The sequence below is a fragment of the Gorilla gorilla genome, chromosome 19 (assembly GCF_029281585.2).
Source record: "Gorilla gorilla gorilla isolate KB3781 chromosome 19, NHGRI_mGorGor1-v2.1_pri, whole genome shotgun sequence".
Classification (NCBI taxonomy): Eukaryota; Metazoa; Chordata; class Mammalia; order Primates; family Hominidae; genus Gorilla; species Gorilla gorilla.
In genome coordinates, this window is record NC_073243.2 from 68,233,724 (window position 1) to 68,253,424 (window position 19,701).

At 36.9% G+C, this 19,701-nt stretch overlaps 1 protein-coding gene across 5 annotated transcripts in view; it reads right to left on the minus strand.

Annotated features, from left to right (window-relative positions):
* Window positions 1-19,701, minus strand: part of NNT (nicotinamide nucleotide transhydrogenase) — a 111,052-nt gene that overhangs the window by 45,627 nt on the left and 45,724 nt on the right. For all 5 annotated transcript variants that reach the window (XM_019013521.4, XM_055367498.2, XM_019013520.4 and 2 more), the window contains 7 exons: window positions 16,874-17,035; window positions 15,590-15,700; window positions 14,289-14,434; window positions 12,960-13,155; window positions 10,097-10,330; window positions 8,582-8,742; window positions 6,045-6,224 (listed from right to left, as the gene is read on the minus strand). In XM_019013521.4, coding sequence (XP_018869066.1) covers window positions 6,045-6,224; window positions 8,582-8,742; window positions 10,097-10,330; window positions 12,960-13,155; window positions 14,289-14,434; window positions 15,590-15,700; window positions 16,874-17,035 — 1,190 coding nt within the window. The remainder of the gene's footprint in view (window positions 1-6,044; window positions 6,225-8,581; window positions 8,743-10,096; window positions 10,331-12,959; window positions 13,156-14,288; window positions 14,435-15,589; window positions 15,701-16,873; window positions 17,036-19,701) is intronic.

The window sequence follows — 19,701 nt, forward strand, 5'->3', positions numbered from 1 at the left end:
GCCGCCCCATCTGGGAAGTGAGGAGCCCCTCCACCTGGCAGCCACCCCGTCCGGGAAGTGAGGAGCGTCTCCGCCCAGCAGCCGCCCCGTCGGGGAGGTGGGGGGCAGCCCCCGCCCAGCCTGCCGCCTCGTCCGGGAGGTGGGGTGCGCCTCTGCCTGGCTGCCCCATCTGGGAAGTGAGCCCCTCTGCCCGGCCGCCACCCCGTCTGGGAGGTGTACCCAACAGCTCATTGAGAACGGGCCATGATGACGATGGCGGTTTTGTCGAATAGAAAAGGGGGAAATGTGGGGAAAAGAAAGAGAGATCAGATTGTTACTGTGTCTGTATAGGAAGAAGTAGACATAGGAGACTCCATTTTGTTCTGTACTAAGAAAAATTCTTCTGCCTTGGGATGCTGTAAATCTATGACCTTGCCCCCAACCCCGTGCTTTCTGAAACATGTGCTGTGTCCACTAAGGGTTAAATGGATTAAGGGCGGTGCAAGATGTGCTTTGTTAAACAGATGCTTGAAGGCAGCATGCTCATTAAGAGTCATCACCACTCCCTAATCTCAAGTACCCAGGGACACAAACACTGCGGAAGGCGGCAGGGCCCTCTGCCTAGGAAAACCAGAGACCTTTGTTCACTTGTTTATCTGCTGACCTTCCCTCCACTATTGTCCTATGACCCTGCCAAATCCCCCTCTCCGAGAAACACCCAAGAATGATCAATAAATACTAAAAATATATATATAATAATAATAAATAAAATACCAGAAAAAAAAATCCAGTGAACAAAGAGGTTTCATCACCCTTATTATACAGTCCTGCAGAAGATCACAGCAGTAGATGTACCGCTGTACAGATGTAGAGGGACAGAGGAGAGGGATAAATAAACCATTTTATTCTAACTCGGCTTAAAAGGAACCATTATTTCCTCCTATAAAACTGAATGAAGAAGAAGGAAAGAATCTCTGAGGACATTTAATTAATGGGTACCCACTTCTGATGGCATCTTAGGGAGAAAAAAAAGGAACCACACAGTAGTTTAACCATCATAGTCAACTTGTTAAACATGTATCCACAATTACATCATCATTAAGCTATAACAATTCCATGTGGTCTCTTAAAAACGAAATTATTTTTATCTCTAAATTTACCATTGCAACATCACATTCTCAACAAATGTTTAGCATTTATGGTTTTGTTTTGGTTCTTTCTCTTCTTTTCTTTTTTTTTTTTTTTTTTTTGCCGGCTTAAATGATTAATGAGACTATCCTATGACCACTGTTCCAGAGATTGAACAGTTCCCAGCTTCCAAGACAAAGAATTTGCAAGACTGTTTAAGACTGTTCGTTTTAAGCTATTAAGCCAATAATTAAAATTGCATTCTACATTAAAGAGAATCCTAATTCACATAATTCTGAATACACTGTAAGAAATAAATCTGAAAGCAAAGGAAAGGTCATAAAACTGACAAAGCCAAAGCAATAATAACATATATACCATTTACTAGCATCTCTCATTTCAATGCTTTGTAGATACTAATTAATTAATCACAAAGGAAAAAATATTTTTGATTTGGCTTTTGATCCACTTCATTCTGTTCTATTTTTATTTGGAACCAAGCAGCAAAGTGCAAAAATCAGAAAATTCGATCTGAAAATGCTGTTCAATTTTTGTAAGACCTCTATTTCTGAGGCAATCTGGATACTATCACAAACAAAGAAACTGTAAAATCATAAAGAGGTTAATGTCTATATGATATTTGGATATCATTCATTTGAATTGGTTGTTTGGACACTGTCAACATTTTTCAGTTTTTATAATCTTGGGTATTGTGTAACCATAGCACTGAGCTCAGAGGACACCCAACGGAACAAAAATTCAATTTTAGGGATTGCTGGTTAGCCACTTGGGGTGCATTCCATTCCCTCACACATAATAAAATCACCCTGTTCTAGTTTGGACTTGCGTGTTTCCTTCAATAAATAAGAGTGAAGGTCAACATACTGGTACCATATTAACTCTGCTATATCTGCTATCATAGTCTATCTGGAGAAGATTCTAAAACATGAAATAAGTTAACAAATAAAACATTTCTCTAATGTTCATTTAACAAACCAATTTGTGTGAATGTGCCAGGTACTTGGCCAGACTCCACAAACACAAAGGTGAATAATAAATGATGCCTTACAATACTTTCTCAGTAAAATGAGAATAATATTTCCTACCTCCAGAATTTGTGTGGGGATTAAATGAGCTATATTTTGTAAAGCACCCAGCATAATGCCTGCTACGTTGCACTAATGGCCAATTTTGAGTAGCTATTTCATTTTTATGATTATACTGATCTACCTAGAGCCACTAAGCACAGCCATGAAGAAACTGAATAAATCTCCTATAATTTCCTATAATAAAGAAGCATAAAGAAGGTTTATCAATGAAGGTTAATGTAAAAAGTGAGAAATCAGAAAATTGTAGAAGAAAAGATAATTTCCATCTTCAAAATTGAAAAATATGACAGGCTTGTATTTGTTGGTTTCTGACTTGTTTTGTAACAATGCCTAGGAGTAGAGATCATACAGTAAGACAAACACATTGCACATCACAAGTAAGAGCTTTGACTGGTGAATCCTTTGTGAAGATCAATTTAGCAATATCAAAAGCCAACAAAAACTTCTTACTCCCTTTGACCATGTAATTGCACTTATAAAAACTGGACCTAAGGAAATAATCAAGGATGTAGAAGAAGGAAAACTGCAACCAAAAAAAAAAAGAAAGTTAAAAACAACTAATATGAATTTGAATAAATAGATTATGGTAATATCTGTTTGCTATAATACTAGGAGCTAAAAATTATTAGAAAATTAAACATTAATTAAACCTTAATTAAAATTAAGGTTAGACAATTACATAATATATTAAATAGAATGTATTTAAACATATTCATATAAAAAAGACTAGAATGTTAATAGTTAAGTGGTAATGGAAGTTTAGGTGATTTTATTTTTTTATTTATCCTTTTCTGATTCTTCCAAATTTCCTACATTAAACATCTTTAACTAATTGGAATTTTTTTTTTTTTTTTGAGACAGGGTCTCACTCTGTCACCTAGGCTGCAGTCCAGTGGTACAATCACAGCTCATTGCAGCCTCAACCTCCCCAGGTTCAGGTCATCCTCCTGCCTCAGCCCCCCAAGTAGCTGGGACTATAGGCATGTGCCACCATGCCCAGCTAACTTTTATATTTTTTGTAGAGACAGGGTTTTATCATGTTGCCCAGGTTGGTCTTGAACTCCTGGACTCAATTGATCCACCTGCCTTAGCCTCCCAAAGTGCTAGAATTACAGGTATGAGCCACGGCACCTGGCCAGAATTTTTTTTTTAATTAAAACTCCAACTGTTCTTGAATCCAAATTATTAATCTGACCCAATATGATATTTATGGTCTCAGGCAGCTATCAGAATAATTTGGTAGTTCTATATACAGAATAGGAATACAAAATATCTATGGAATGCTGATGGTAAGTGGCATACCTGTGGCAGTGAAATGGAAAGAAAAGAAATAGAAGACCTAGAGAAAACATATCAAAAAAATAAAAGAGTAAGAAAAATAAGAGAAAGATGATATAATTGCAGAACACGTAGAAGAGAGTACTTTCAACAAGTACCTCTTACTACCTTATTCTAGTGTTACAGAAGAGTTACTGTAAGACTTACTATGGTTGCTATAACTAATAATAATAAAAGACACTAAGTGAAGAAGGAAAAAGAGAGTAATAAGAGAGACACAGACAGAAATGTGGGGAATACTCTTTATAAATTTAAAAACCTAAAGAAAACCATTTTTTAAAAAGGATAAAATGAGAAATTACCCATGCTGACATTTCAAGAACTAGAAACAAGTCTTCTTCCCTCCTCTCCCCATATCAGCATGCCATAGGCTTTGTTAACATTCAAATCCTTCAAATCCTCCCATTTAACTTTAAAAGCCACTTTCTGACAAACCGCAAGTTTAAGTAATAATGAAAATCTGCTGCCCCCTGCTGGTCATTCAAATTCATCAACTGAAGCAAAATCAAACTAAGGGTTAAAAGTTTACTTTTACAGAAAACTGCATTTCTAGTACAATTTCATAAACATTTCTTCTTCGCAAATGTTTCTTCTTTCTGTCACAAAGCCTGACACTTTTCAAATAGGATACATAAACCTTCACCTTTCCAAATTCCCCAGGTAATTTAGGCGATTTAATTTTAAAACCCCTTACTTAGCTTGTTTTGAATTTGGGCTATCAAATCCTTTGTTTTGCAATATAGCCTAAGAAACAAAAATATTTTTTACCATGAAAAGATACTTCAGCCTTCCAAATTACAATGAGATTTTCAGTTAAATCATAAGAAAAATCCTGAGTTGTAAAATAAGGGAGTTTTTTAAAATATTATAATAAAAGAATGAAGGTAGAGTAAGTATCTGATATGGTTTGGCTCTGAGTCCCTACCCAAATCTCATGTCGAATTGTAATCCCCACATGCCACGGGGGCACCTGGTGGAAGGTGATGGATTATGGGGGCTGACTTCTGCCTTGCTGTTCTTATGCTAGTGAGTTCTCACGAGATCTGGTGCTTTAAAAGTGTGTGGCACATCCCCCTTCACTCTCTCCCCTTCTCCACTATGGTAAGATGTGCTTGCTTCCCATTCACCTTCTGCCATGATTGTAAGCTTCCTGTGGCCTCACAGTCATGCGTCCTGTTAAGCCTGTGGAGCTGTGAGTCAATTAAACCTCTTTACTTCATAAATTACCCAGTCTGAGGTAGTTCTTTACAGCAGTGTGAGAATGGACTAATATAGATCCCTTTCTTGTCTAAATTATTTATCAGTGTAAAATCACGTTCTGCTTTCATTTAGTTTCATACTTGTACTTTAACAATTATTCAAAAGTATTATTTAGAAAATAACATCTATAATTTGAAAAAAAAGTTCTACTCAAACCTTTAATTATAATATTTGCAGAACATCTTCTTGCCATCAAGAAGAGAACTTGAAACAAACAGAAAAGCTAGGAAGTATTAGTGTTGTTACTTTTTTCTGTTCTTATTTTAAAAAACCATCATGCTGACCACAAAACTTCTAAGGTAGAAACTCTCACAGATGACCAACGGGAGTGTAAATTAGAACAACCTTTCCAGAAACATGGCTATAAGTATAATGAGCCTATAAATTCTAGGAATCTATCTTAAGACAAAAATCTGAAATGTCAAAGATATGTACAAAGAGAAATCAAAACCAAACAACTTCATATGTATAGCATTAAGGGCAAATTAAATAAATTTTGTATATCCATATGATGGATCAGGATAAAGTCTCTTAAAATAATATTTTAAAAGAATTTTTAGTGACAAAAAGTCAACAATATAGTATATAAGTTTTTTAAATGTAGGACAATATACAACATGGTCAGACAAGTAAATACACAGATATGCCATACATAAGGAAATAAACCAAAATCTTACCTGTTTATCTCCAGATGGAGAGAGGCACCAGAAGATTTTCATCTTTCTATTTAATTTTCCTAATTATTTACAGTTGGGTACCTTAAAGGCAGTCTTGGAAATTTATGCAAATGAAATACTCTGCTATGTCTGCTGAAGAGAATTCAAAGCTACCATACTCTTTTCTTTTTTTCTTTTGAGATGGAGTCTCGCTATGTCACCCAGGCTGGAGTACAGTGGCATGATCTCAGTCACTGCAACCTTTGCCTCCTGGGTTCAAGCAATTCTCTGCCTCGGCCTACCAAGTAGCTGGGATTACAGGCACCCACCACAACGCCTGGCTAATTTTTGTATTTTTAGTAGAGACAGGGTTTTACTATCTTGGGCAGGCTGGTCTTGAACTCCTGACCTCGTGATCCACCTGCCTTGGCCTCCTAAAGTGCTGGGATTACAGGCGTGAGCTACCATGCCCAGCCTACAATATTCATTTTTATGGCTAATAAAAGAAATGACATGCACATCCATGTTTTCAGGAAGCCATTTCCTTTTGTTTCATGCATGTGTTGTTTCTTACCACACACATGATGTATGACAGGATAGCACCAGACGAGCCTATGAGTGCACCCACGATGGTCAGCAGATTGTTGTTGAGCAGGAAGCCCTCTGCACACAGGGCCCAGCCTGAGTAGCTGTTCAGCACAGTGATAACGACGGGCATGTCAGCACCCCCAATAGCAGCTGTCAAAGTCACACCCTAGAACAACAATCAAATCAGAACTCAAAATTAATAACATAAAAATAAAACCTCTGACATTTAACATTTTGCTCCTTAATTATTCTAGTTTTCCCATTAATATATTTACATATAAGTTCCACTTCCGGTAATAAGTGTCTCCCATCTGACCAACACTTCCACAGGTATAACAACTATAAACACTGAGCCACCCACCCCCCTAAAAAAAAATCCCTACATTTTAAAAAAAACACTTTTCAGTGATGAAAAGCAGGCAGAAACTGGAGAAGTGTCTACATTTGGAAAAATATAACGACACTAAGTGAATTTCCCAGTTTTTATGGCTTTAGACTGAGGGCAATCCCCTGTTGGTACCAGTTAAGGAAATTATAAAATATAAGCCCACAGTCTTACTGGCTTGAAGATCCTGAAGATAGCATTTGAGATGACTAAGGCAGCTGGAAAGTAATAACGGGAATCCCACAAAGAAGCAGGCTAGAGAGAAGGAGTCCCAGTTTCTGTTTATAAATTCTACTCAAATCTCTGGATGACTCTTGAACTACACATATGTGAGACAGACTCCAAGCAATCCTGTTAAGGATAAAATAACAATAGATTTCAGCTGCCCCCCACCACCCACCATAAGGGAGTCAAAATTTGGAATTTGAGTTTAGCCAAGTTAGCTGGCTACAAAAACACATAAATAAATAATAATAATCAATACCCTTTGAAGGAATATAACATAACATCCAAAATGTCTATAATGTATCATTAACAATGTCCACGATACAACTCGAAATTACTAAACACAGGAAAGGAAAAAGCTTTTTGCTTTTTATTTCACATGTTTTTACCTTTTTTTGTTTGTTACAATGAGAGCATATTCATGTATTACTCATTTAAGCCAAAAGCAATAAAATAAATTCAAAAAATACTTTGTCTTAGTCAGACATTCTCATAGAACCAATAAATCCTTTAAATATCATATTCACTGCTTCCCAAAAACAACAATTCTTAAAGTTTTAGATTTGTATATCTTTTTTTCTTTCTTTTTTTTTGAGACAGAGTCTTGCTTTGTCACCCAGGCTGGAGTGCAATGGCATGATCTCGGCTCACTGCAACCTCCGCCTCCCAGGTTCAAGCGATTCTCCTGCCTCAGTCTCCCGAGCAGCTGGGAATACAGGCACAGACCACCACACCCGGCTTATTTTTGTATTTTTAGTAGAGACGGGGTTTCACCATGTTGGCCAGGCTAGTCACAAACTCCTGACCTCAGGTGATCCACCCACCTCGGCCTCCCAAAGTGCTGGGATTACAGTCATGAGCCACCTCGCCCAGTCACATTTGTATATCTTTTATTTTGAGACTTCATTAACCTATTCTGCTTTATTAGATTAAAAATATCAAAATTATTTTTCTTTTGTTTAAAACAAAAACCAGTGCAATAAGCCAGAATAAAATCAGACCATGAGTGTGAATATAAAGATGAGATTTTAATTTACTTTTCAGTGTTCTAAAGTTTCTGTGTTAAAATCATGACCTAACTCCCATGATCACACAAAAATAAGTATTATTTTTACACTATAAATTAGGTGTTTCTCAATCAAGGAGCCAGTAAGTATTTCATAAGCAATTGCTATGTGTCTAACTTTGTATTAGTTACTGTAGATAATTTTTTTAACTTAAATATAAACCTTGTCTATAGATTACACACTGAAAGAACATGAGTAACAGTGAATAACAGTAAATAGCGCTGCATGAAACAGCATCATACATTGATATAAGATGCCAGACTGTCACATAGACAACTAAAAACTACTGTGTGTTTCAATACACTAAATATAAAAATTGCAGAGAAAGAAGAAAGCCAAACCTATCATAAAAGCCTTCACTGAATACTCTCACTGAGCATACAGGGTTTTTAACTGCATTTCATTTTATACTTATTTGATTTCATGTCATATCTTCCAATGATGTAAGAGCAACTAGTGGGCAGAGACTATCTTACTTGTATTGTATAAACCCCGAAGCACTATTTTGTAGGGCTTGTCATATAGTAGGCACCTAATACATTGAAACCCTTGGCCTTTTTAAGCTCCTGTTCACCAACACATTGATCCGGTGAAAAGACTCCAGAGCAATAAAGGTGTCTCATGTGACAACTTTAAAATGAACAATTAAGTTGCAAGAAAGAATAATGTTCTTCCTACACTCTTCTATGTTTCCCAGATTCTAAAAAGCTGCACATGTGACATAATTTTAAAACATTTTTATTCCATCAAGGTTCTTGAAGAGATAAAAATATGATTACACTTTAATCTAACAAAATATTCCCAGTTCTTCACCAAATATGTACTTTTCAATCTCTGACTTCTTACCATGACAGCAGAGAGAGCAGACACTGAACCCAGACAGGTGATGCCAGTGGTAAAGCTTGGGTCCACCATGAATGGGATTATCCCGCCCACACTAGCAGCCAGTAAGCCTGCATTGAGTAAGTGCCTTCCAGGCAGTAGGAGAGGGGCAGATTTCAGGAGACCTACAGCCAAGCACATAGTAGTTACGATTCAGAATGTGTTGTAAGAAACTCCCTCACACACACCCAAGTGTGTCTTTTAATCCTAAACTACCAAAATTTAACATTAGAATAACATGCTATTTAAAATATTACTTTATATCACCAGATATGAAACATAAAAGCAAATTAGAATTATTACACATAATAAACATGAATAGAGGCAGAAAAACTATGGTTCGACTTCACTATTCTTTTCCCTATTTTGATCACAAAACAATTTCTTTCCTCTGTCATGAAATCTTAAAAAGTTATTTTCTCATGTATGACCAACACGGAAGTTGTTAAGTGTGGCTTTATTTATTTAAAACTTCATGCATGCCAGACTTCTGACAAAAATAAAGCATAAAAAAGTAAAAATAAATAAATAGAACTTCAATATGGAATCCTAGCATACTAATATTTCGGATTCTATCAGCTGAGCCCAAGGAAGAAGAAAACTTGTTTGTTATTTGTTCCTAAAGGCAAAGCATGAGATAACAATGTTTGAGACTTGAAGTTCTTTTATGATGTTCAAGTTTCATGGAAGTTCCCCACTTAATTTTCATGACTTTATTACTGAGAGGCAAGACCATGTTTTTAAATCACAAACTAGTTTCTCTAGAGACTTTTTTGTAAAAACACTGACAGCAGCCTCTGTAGGGTTTTTTCTCCACTTCCATTTTCATGATTGACTTTACCAGCAGCAAAAGTTGTCACGCTACAGTCCTAAAGTGCGTATTTGTTTTCAAAATAAGTACTGTTTACTACTCACACAAACTTATTTAATAAGCTTCTATTTTGGAAAATATATAAAGTTCATTTCTGTGAATTCTACACAGTCATCTCTAACCAAGGATTATGAGGATGCTGTTTAGTTCACATGTATTATCAAAAGTCAACTAGTCCCTCCATGCAAATTTCTGTTCACTAATTTCCTCCATTAGCTGTCTGCAAATGAAATAGCTTCAAAGCTTTATGAGACTTACTAAGTATCAATAAAGGGGAAGGATGAGGGGAAAAAAACTCTTACAATTTCTGAGTGCTATACGAATACTCTTCACCTAACAAATTTTACTGTTAAGGCATTTTTTTAATCTTTTTTATTAGTAGTAATATTTTATTTTTTATAAAAAGTAGAGATAGGGTCTCGCTATGTTGCCCAGGCTGGTCTTGAACTCCTGGGCTCGAGAGCCTCCCACCTCAGCCTCCCAAAGTGCTGGATTGCAGGCATGAGCCATCGCGCCCAGCCCTGTTAATGTATTTTCTGAAATTAAAATGGATCCCTAAATGCCCTAAACGATAGATATTTACCTCTATGTTATGCTGAATCACTTACCCTGCAATTTTCCATAGGCAATGAGAGACCCACTAAAGGTGACGCCACCAATGTAAGTGCCGAGGTAGGCCACAATCTTGGTGAGATTTGCTGCTGCATCCGTAGCAAAATGTGGATATTCTATAATGTACTCAGCTATGCAAGTAAGTACAGCTGCCAAACCCACTAAACTGTGAAAAGCAGCAACTAATTGAGGTAAATCAGAAATCTGGATGCGTTTGGCAATTGTCAATCCTGTTATGAAAGGTCAAAAATAAATTAAAACTTGACAAACTTTTGAGAAGTAACCACAACAAAGATCACCCTTAAGGATTTCCACCATTGTCACAAATAAATATTATCTAGTTCCTAGTACGGGCTAAATATTCTCTACAGGGGCTGTACAGGAGGTAAGGGCACAAGTTGTATACAGGTTGAGTATCCCTTATCTGATATGCTTGGGACCAGAAGTGTTTCAGATTTTAATTTTTTTAAATTTTGGAATATTTTCATATACATAATAAGATATCTTGGGAATGGGACCCAGGTCTAAACACAAAATTCATTTATGTTTCATATATATATAGCCTGAAAGTAATTTTAAACAACATTTTAAATTATTTTGTGCTTGAAACAAAGTTTGTCTTAAGTATTTATGTGTGGAATTCACCACTTGTGATGTCATGTTAGCACTCAAAAAGTTTTGGATTTTGGAGCATTTTGGATTTTCGGATTAAAGATGCTCAACTTGTATACCCTTTCAAAACAACAGTTTTTCTCCACACACCTAAGCACAACCCAACTCCAATGAACACCCAGCATCAATGCGTGCCTCTTCCCATCACAAACTCCCAACCTTCCCCTAGCCAACACTTCTTCAGACTACCTAAGTCTCTAATCAAATTCCCTTATATTCTCCCCATTACAACCCAGGCCCTCTTCTCTATAGCTAGTGCTTGCTCCTGAGCACGTAAGAAACACCTGGAACATGAAGAAGACCTTGGTTTTCAGGTGGGTAGGTGGGAACAAAGTCCCAAGGTAAAGAAATGCAAAAATCTGGGCAGTAAATACCCAAATTAGGAGCCTCTGAAGGAACTGCATGGCTATAGGTAGGTGATACAGAAGGAGTGGGGCTCAGAATATTTGCTAAGGTCATGTCTAAAGGTTTTCCTGCCATGAACCTACAGAGCAAACATTTTCCTTCAAGTCCCTTTCCCCAGAGATTATCAAGAAAAGAATCAAAGCTTTCCTGAGGAAGTATAAAAGGAGGCCTAAAGCCAGTGTTCCACTGGGAAACATTTAATAACCAGTTCCAGGGGAAAAAAATACATGCACATACAAATACATGAGCTTTAACTGATATAAAGGTGGCTAGCACACAATTTTCAAATAATAAGAAATACAGTGCTCTTTACTGAAAATTCCATGTAGACAAATCGACTTTCAAAGAATGTTTTTATGGATCTTTGCTAAACTCTTACATCTGTAGCCAACCTAGTGTTTGCAACTGATGAATAAGCATACTTCCAACAGGAACATTGTTTGATATTTTTATTTGCTTTAATAAGTAAGACGAAAGTAAAACAACAGAATGTATGTGAGAACTTCACTCATTTATCAACCATATGAATGACTTTATTGCTGAATCTGATAATAGTTTTCAAATACTGGAAGATTATTTGCTCAATTATTTGTGCTATTCACAATGTCACAGCTACAGTCAAAACATCTCAAGTTTAAGCTGCATCATTAACATTTTCTCCATCACTTTCTCACGTCTGGACAATAAACAAAACAATAAATCAAGCCCAGATTTGTAGCGTTTGCTTATTTCCACACTGCAACACTGCTACCAAGTCAAATTTCAATCTACCAATGTGATGTCACTGAATGTAGAATTGGAAAGAGATGTACCACAGCCCACTGATACATAGTATTTCTTCTATACACATACAATAGACATAAGTAACCTCAAGAGCATAGACAATAAAACCTAGTAAATTAATTAGAAAGTTATGAGTTTTTAATATTATTACCTTTGTTTCTGATTCATTTAAGTTTATGTAATTTAGTATTTAATAATGGCTGTGTTTAACAATCAACTTTAAAAATTCCTGGAAAATTTTTTTTTTTTTTTTTTTTTTTTTGAGACAGAGTCTCGCTTTGTCACCCAGGCTGGAGTGCAGCAGCATGATCACAGCTCACTGCAACCTCCACATCCCAGGTTCAAGCGATTATCATGCTTCAGCCACCCAAGAAGCTGGGATTACAGTTGTACGCCACCATGCCCAACTAATTTTTGTATATTTAATAGCGACGGGGTTTCACCATGTTGGCCAGGCCAGTTTCAAACTCCTGGCCTCAAGTGATCCACCCACATCAGCCTCCGAAAGTGCTGGGATTACAGTCTGAGCCACCATGCCCAGCCTAAAAATTCCTGAAAATTTAACAATCCAGCAAACAACTGAATAAAATTAAAACAGTGGTTTTTCTGCTGGCACATGTTTTTTTTTCTTTCATTTTTAACAGGTCTATGAAGCAGAATCTTTGGCTGTTATTTATACCCAGCAGAACAAAAGTTAGCTTATGTATAGTACATACATAAGGATTCCAATCCCCCATTCCATTATCAGCTAACGGGACACAGTCAGTAAAGGAAGATAAGAATTGAGTATAGGATATTTTGACTCAGTTGATGCATTTATTCAGTGTTCTAAAATGTATTTGAATGAGAATTACACCAACTGGAATGAATTTTCACCAAAATAATATTAACTGAAGCAACTTCCATGAACAAAATTTAATTATTTCATCAATATGGACCTTAGAAATATATATTGAGAAACTGGAGTTCACATGAAGGCAGAAGCCCACAACTGCTTACCAATGGTACCACCCAAAGCCATCGCTCCAGACATCTGAGCTAGTAATTCTGGGCCCGGTTTTAGGACTCCGAGGGTGGCTGCCAGTCCTCCAGCAACCCCAATCATGCCCAATGCATTGCCAAGACGTGCTGTTCCCTGGGTGGAGAGGCCAGCCAAGGCACCAACACAGCACAGACCCGAGCCTAGGTACATGATCTTTTCAAAGGAAAAGTGAGAGAGAGATTATTAAAACCTTTGGTCTATTAGCTTAGAGATTTCAATATATTTTCCTGCCCATTAGGAATATTAACATATTAAATACTTATATTGTATTTGCACTTATACCATTTGTATAAATTGGTTTTTTCTGGATTTGCTATCATGCACAAATACACATAAAAGTACCTAAATTTAAATGGAGTCATTACTGGATCTAAAAATACTAAACCTGACCAAATGCTGTAAAAGAGCCAACCCCTGAGGTAAGTGCCAGGGGCTTTGCCACATGTTTTATTTGTGTTGTCACAGTGTCATGAGATCCACAAGAGGGAAAAATCATTATCCTCATTTTGCAAAAGACAGAATCAAAGCTTAAAGAAGTTGCATATTTTCTCCAAGGCAAATGATCAATAAATTGGAAATCTGGAATTCAGACTAAGGTCTTTCTGACTCACTGCTCCAACTCTTCTCAAAAAAAAAAAAAAAATTGTTCATTCAATAAATACTGCAGGTTGGAAACACAGAAGAAACTAAAAGACAGCCATTGAAAAGAAATAGAAAATACGGAGTTCAGAACAAAGTTGAAGGTCTGTTATATTACAAGTTGGAACTTTCAAAGTCCAGCTGGATTATTTCTGTTTTTCTATACAACATTAAGTTTAAACTATCCTTTTCTTTATGAATTTTTTTATGAATATATAACATCTCTTAGTAGCAAGAGATGATGTGCTGGATTTGTAGAGGAAGAATAGGAAAAGAACTAATAGTACTTAATAATAATTTTTCAAATTTTGTATTGTTTCATTATAAATCCACCACAATCTAGCTAGATACATAATGAAGATACTGATAACCTTAACTCCTCTTACATGTGGAAGAATGTATCAAAACAAAGACATAAACCCATATTTAAACTCAGTTACCAGAAAAATCTGTCTCTAGAATCCAGGGTCCTGATCCTTAGGGGAAGAGAATGCTCGGTTTGACCAAGATGTTTCTAGGGTTATTGTTGTATTTGCTTGACAGAGTTGTATTTGCTCGATAATTTGAATTAGGATAACTAACAATGTTAAATCTAATAGAGAAGAAAATATTGTGGTAAATATAAAAACTTACAAAGAGCATCTTACCTGTTCAATGTTATAACCACTGTAGAGGGCAGCTAAATATCCACCAACAAAGGTGCCGGCAGGGAGCAGGTACAGGTAGTTGTATTCTGGGGGGTCAGTGGGACGCTTGAACATGTCCAGCATTCTCTGAGTCACCAGAAAGCCACCTTAGCAAACCAAAGGAAATAAAAAACATAGTACCTCTTTGAGCTCACTGAGCAACATGATTTTTTAAAGTGCTACAATTTTTCTGTTTTAAGCACATCTTTATCACCTAGGAACAAATATAATTTAAAGTAACATTTTGCAACCTCAAATTTTTTTTTTTGAGATGGAGTCTCACTCTGTTGCCCAGGCTAGGGTGTAGTGACACGATCTTGGCTCACTGCAATCTCCGCCTCCCAGGTTCAAGCTATTTTCCTGCCTCGGCCCCCCGAGTGGCTGGGATTATAGGCTCGCGCCACTATGCTGGGCTAATTTTTGTATTTTTAGTAGAGAGGGGGGTTTCATCGTGTTGGCCAGGCTGGTCTCGAACTCCTGACCTCAGGTGATCTGCCCGCCTTGACCTCCCAAAGTGCTGGGACCACAGGTGTGAGCCACCGTGCCCAGCCAAAATTTAAAGTCATTCTATTATGCAAGCCAGTTCCATTAGAGAGGTGGGGGAAAAAACACTAAATATATTCAGGAAGAAAACTTGCTATCAGAATGCAAAACTATTTCTGCATGACTAAAAGGAAAAAAAAGCCATTCAAAAAGCTTGAGAATGTGAAAGATCAAAGATTGGTATCTTTTCCTAGTAGGTTGTTACATTTGTAAAACCCTATAATAAATTATAAAAGAAAAAAATACCATATCAACAGGCACCAGGTTTCTTGGACACATTAAAGAATTGTTAGCTACAAAATAGCATCAAATGAGTCTCACACATGAGTGATGTGCTAGGCTTTCAGTTTCCAGGAACAAACCCTGGCTGGGATAAGGCAAAAGACTAAAATTTTATCTAAAATTATACTAATTTATAGATGTTACGGTGATAGCTCTAACCCAACTTACTTCAAAACTATGCATTCAATAACTTTCCAGTTAACCTGTAGCAAGACATCATTTTGTTTGTTTGTTTTGGGGATCTGGGGGTTGTTCTTTTATCAAGAGTTTCTAAAAATTACAGATGGGCAAAATAACTAATTTTCCTGCACAAAGAGCATTTACGGTCTGAGTGAAACATTTTTTGAAGGCACAATTATATCTATTTTATATGGATTTATATTTGCTTTGTATGTCTCCATTGAAAATAGTACTGAGACCTTTCACTGACATCATACCTGCAATGTTGACAGAGGATATGAATGCAGCAAGAGCAGCAAGGCCCTGAGAAGTTGTGGAAGGATACAAATGTCCTCCCATCAGTGCCAACCCACCAACTGCAGTCAGCCCTAGAAAGAAAGCATTAACATGGTGAATAGTGATAGTGACACCACCAAATCAAATATCATAGCTGAAGTACCTCACATACATAGATTCATAGAGGGTAAAGTTCTCAATATTAAAAAACAAGGCAGCTTTCTTACACCCTCATTAAAATGAAATAAACAATTTTCCTTATGCAGACTGTTGACAACACATCTTCACATCATTCTCACTGAAATTACTACTGTGGGAAAAGGGTTAACAAAACTTTTTCTCCTTCTGCATTGGAATTGGACTTTCTTTTAACTTTCTAGCGATGTTCCTCTAATACAGATATAAATCCACCAGTGTTATAGACAACATTGCTTATGGTTAAAAAGTGACCCTGGTAGATAATTTGCATGTAAACTGGAAGAAACTATTCATGAACTGTAAATGCCTGCTGGGGATGCCTAGCTTTGGGTTTTCCTGACTACACCACCTCTTGGAGCTAGACATGTTCCCTGCAGAGATCCTCGAAGCTGTGCCTATGACAATGTTATAAAAGATGACTATTGGCCCTGAGGCTTTCAAGCCAGGACAGCTCCTATGCTTGTCCAATGTAGGACTCATTCTCTCATATCTGACCCATTGCTAGGGGACAAAGAGAATAGATCCTGGGCAACCACGTGGACTGCTGCATGAACTGCTGAAAAGACGGGCACCAAAGAGAAATGCCTGATGCCACCTCACTGGAAAGCTGTGTTTTCCTGTCCCATAGCTTCATGGTGAACCTGATGCCACATGGGGCCTACTGTAGCCTTGCTAGGCTGAATGCTGAGTTGAATCCAAGGAGAGCCCTATAGGATGTTGCAGCTATGATTCTGTGGAACACTGGTTTTCAAATTTTATCAGTGGAATCCTTTTCTTTAAAAAAAAAAAAAAAAAAAAGAATCAAACTTGGAAGAAATAACAGTGGCTCTGCACTGCTTGAAATGGGAGCAGCCCAAAGAGCTGACACACTCCCACGGCCTCTTACTTTGCAGGCCCATATCCCATACCCTCTCAGAGTTTGGGAGCCCTTAGATCACCAAAGCAGATGACTCAGATGCCAAGCAAAACAACTTGAAAACACACTTTATAAACGGCATTGATAGTCCTCCTAGAGCTGAGTAACCCTATGAAAACCTGAGATGAGGAAAAACAAGAGAGGAACAAACCTGAGATTGCATTTGTCACAGACATCAGTGGTGAGTGGAGAGCAGGGGTCACTCCCCAGACGGTATGATACCCCACAATGCCAGCCAAGCCAAAAGTGGTCACCATCTGAGAAAAGGCTAGATTGGGAGCCGCAATGCCCAAACCCAGTATCCCTGTGAGACCTAGAGAAAGAGAGTAAAGAGTGTGTGTGAGCTGACATCCAGTTATCTCAGTAAGATTAAAAGCACATACATAAATATGTGGAATAGCCAATGCTTTTAAATTCCACTCCCTTGCCAGTAATGAGCAGATTTTTTAGACATTTGACAGTTGAGAAGTGGGGGGATGGAGGAATACTGTGGACAAAACCCAACTTTCTGACCACCCCCCCAAAATAAGCTATAAAGATCTAGTAATATTTATGAGTCACACTAATAACAATTTGCACATTTTCCTCTGTGTAGTTTGTCCTCTTCCCTGTTTTAACTTTTATTGACAATGCCACATGTGTTTATACAAGCATTTTTATTCCCGATTACAGGCCTACAGAGGATCTACCAAAGCATTTTCTACTTGGGCAAGACACAACCTTTATAAGACAAGACTTTTATGAAGCCAATTTTATGTCACTCTCAGATTTGGCTGAGGAATAGGGGTTTTAAAAGAGTAGGAAGAATTTCATTCACTCCAGCACCTCCCCAAAACATATGGCTTCCACCCACCCGGGACACAAGTTTTGCAATTGCTCCTGAATCTGGACTGGACTGTTGGCCAGGGCAGTCAGCTCCAGCCTCAACACCAAGTCAGCAAACAGGATTTTACAAACAAAAGGAAAAAAAATACAAATTAAATTAAGAATGTGCAGAATACAAACAGCTCTGAACATACATCTTTAATTATCGCCTTCCTTGATAGCAAACATGTGGACAGTTGTTCTGCAACAGAAGAAAGTGTTACCTAGTGGTCAGTAAAAAGAAAATGACAGTGGGTGACCAGGGAACTAGAAGTTAACTTTCCTGAATAAGGTACCTTTTTCCTTGATGTAAACTATTACCTTGGAAGTGGCACCACTGGAATATCTAGGGATTGACATTAATTTTACATTAAATCATTCAATATGACTGTAGTTTTAATTTATTTTCCTACCCACATATCATGTATCCAAGGTTCCAGTGCATAGCCCATTAACCATCTGGTGAGAGAGTTAGATACAACACTATTTTGTCTTCCAGTTAAAAATTAGAGAAGTTGCATAGGGTTGTGAATAAGAATATGTTTTCTTAAGTCAGTCTGGTTTGAATCCTGGTTCTGCTGCTCCCTAGCTGTGTCATCTCAGGCAAGTTACTTAACCTCTCTGTGCTTCAGTGTCTTCATAGGTAAAATTATCAACCCTCTCTGTCTTCATCTGGAAGAGAAAATAATAATATACCCACTTTGCTGAATTCTTGTAAAAAATAAATGAGCTAAGGCATGTGAAGTATTTAGCACAATGCCTAGGAGTCACTAAATGCTAGCTATTATCATGACCACATTAGTCAAGAAGCACTACCTTATCACAATCCACAGTCTTTTGTGTTAGGCATCTATGATAAAAATTACATCATACACCTGAAGGTTTTCTTATCAACTATTTAATAAACTAATGTATTTTCTATAATATATTTAGTAACGTATGTCAGACTATATTTCTATATCTGTATAACAGAGGAAGAGAAAGGCTGACGAAAGAAGAGAAAGCAAATCACATTCTTTGAAGAATGTTGTTCAAATACATTCCTGATACATATAAAAGAAAAATACTTATTTTTAATATGAAAGAGGGAGTTCAAGATAAAGAAAAACACATATAAGTTCATCCTTTCATTCACTGGAATATGCCACTGTCATATATATTAAGAAGCAATATGCCCTGATTCAAGAAATATAAGAGAAACTGAGAAAAATAAATCATTATATGTGCCTTGCTACATTTCCTTATGAATCTGAAAGAGAAATGGAAATTTACAATCCTACTCATAATATGTTCCATGTACAACACAATAACCTCATTTCTTTTGTTTTTTTAACAAATAAGTGCAAGTAGGGACACTGCTTCATCTGCTCACAGTGTTCACCACTAGAGGCTTTTTCAGTCATTTTGCTGAGACTTACTCTTTATTCAAGGAGAGTTACATGTTTAGCTTTAAAACATCTGGACTCACATGGGAATTTGGAGAATGATGACTCTACAAGAATTCTATGCGCCTGGTGCTGGTCCTTAATTCTTTATAGTTTGCTTTTGTTTTGTTTTTGTTTTGGCTCTGAATAGATCTAAATATTTTTAATTCATTCTTTGAGACAGAAACCAATTTAAAATCAAATATCCGTATTTCAGCCTCCAACAATGCATAGCCAGAATGAATATTAATCATCACTTTACAATAAATTATTTAGTGTTTTTGTAAAGATTAATTTTAAAAAAAGAATTTATGTTAAATTACAAAGAAAGAGATCTAAATGAAAATGTTGAATTTTTTTACAAGTTGAGTAACTTAAAATGTTAGTCAAATGTTCAGGGGCTATAGCCTATATTGTAGTATTTATTCTTTAAGGCAAACTTTGCTTCCCTTGTCCTACCCATGTGTGCAGATAATCACAACTGATATTTCACAAAAAAAAAAAAAAAACAAAAAAAGTAATTATATTTATACGCATTTAACACCAGCACAATATGGCATACATCACTTCTCAATACATTTGATGTAGATAAAAGTAATCTCAGCACTCTGGGAGGCCAAGGCAGGAGGATCACTTGAGCTCAGGAGTTCAAGACCAGCCTGGGCAACACGGTGAAGCCCCGTCTCTACAA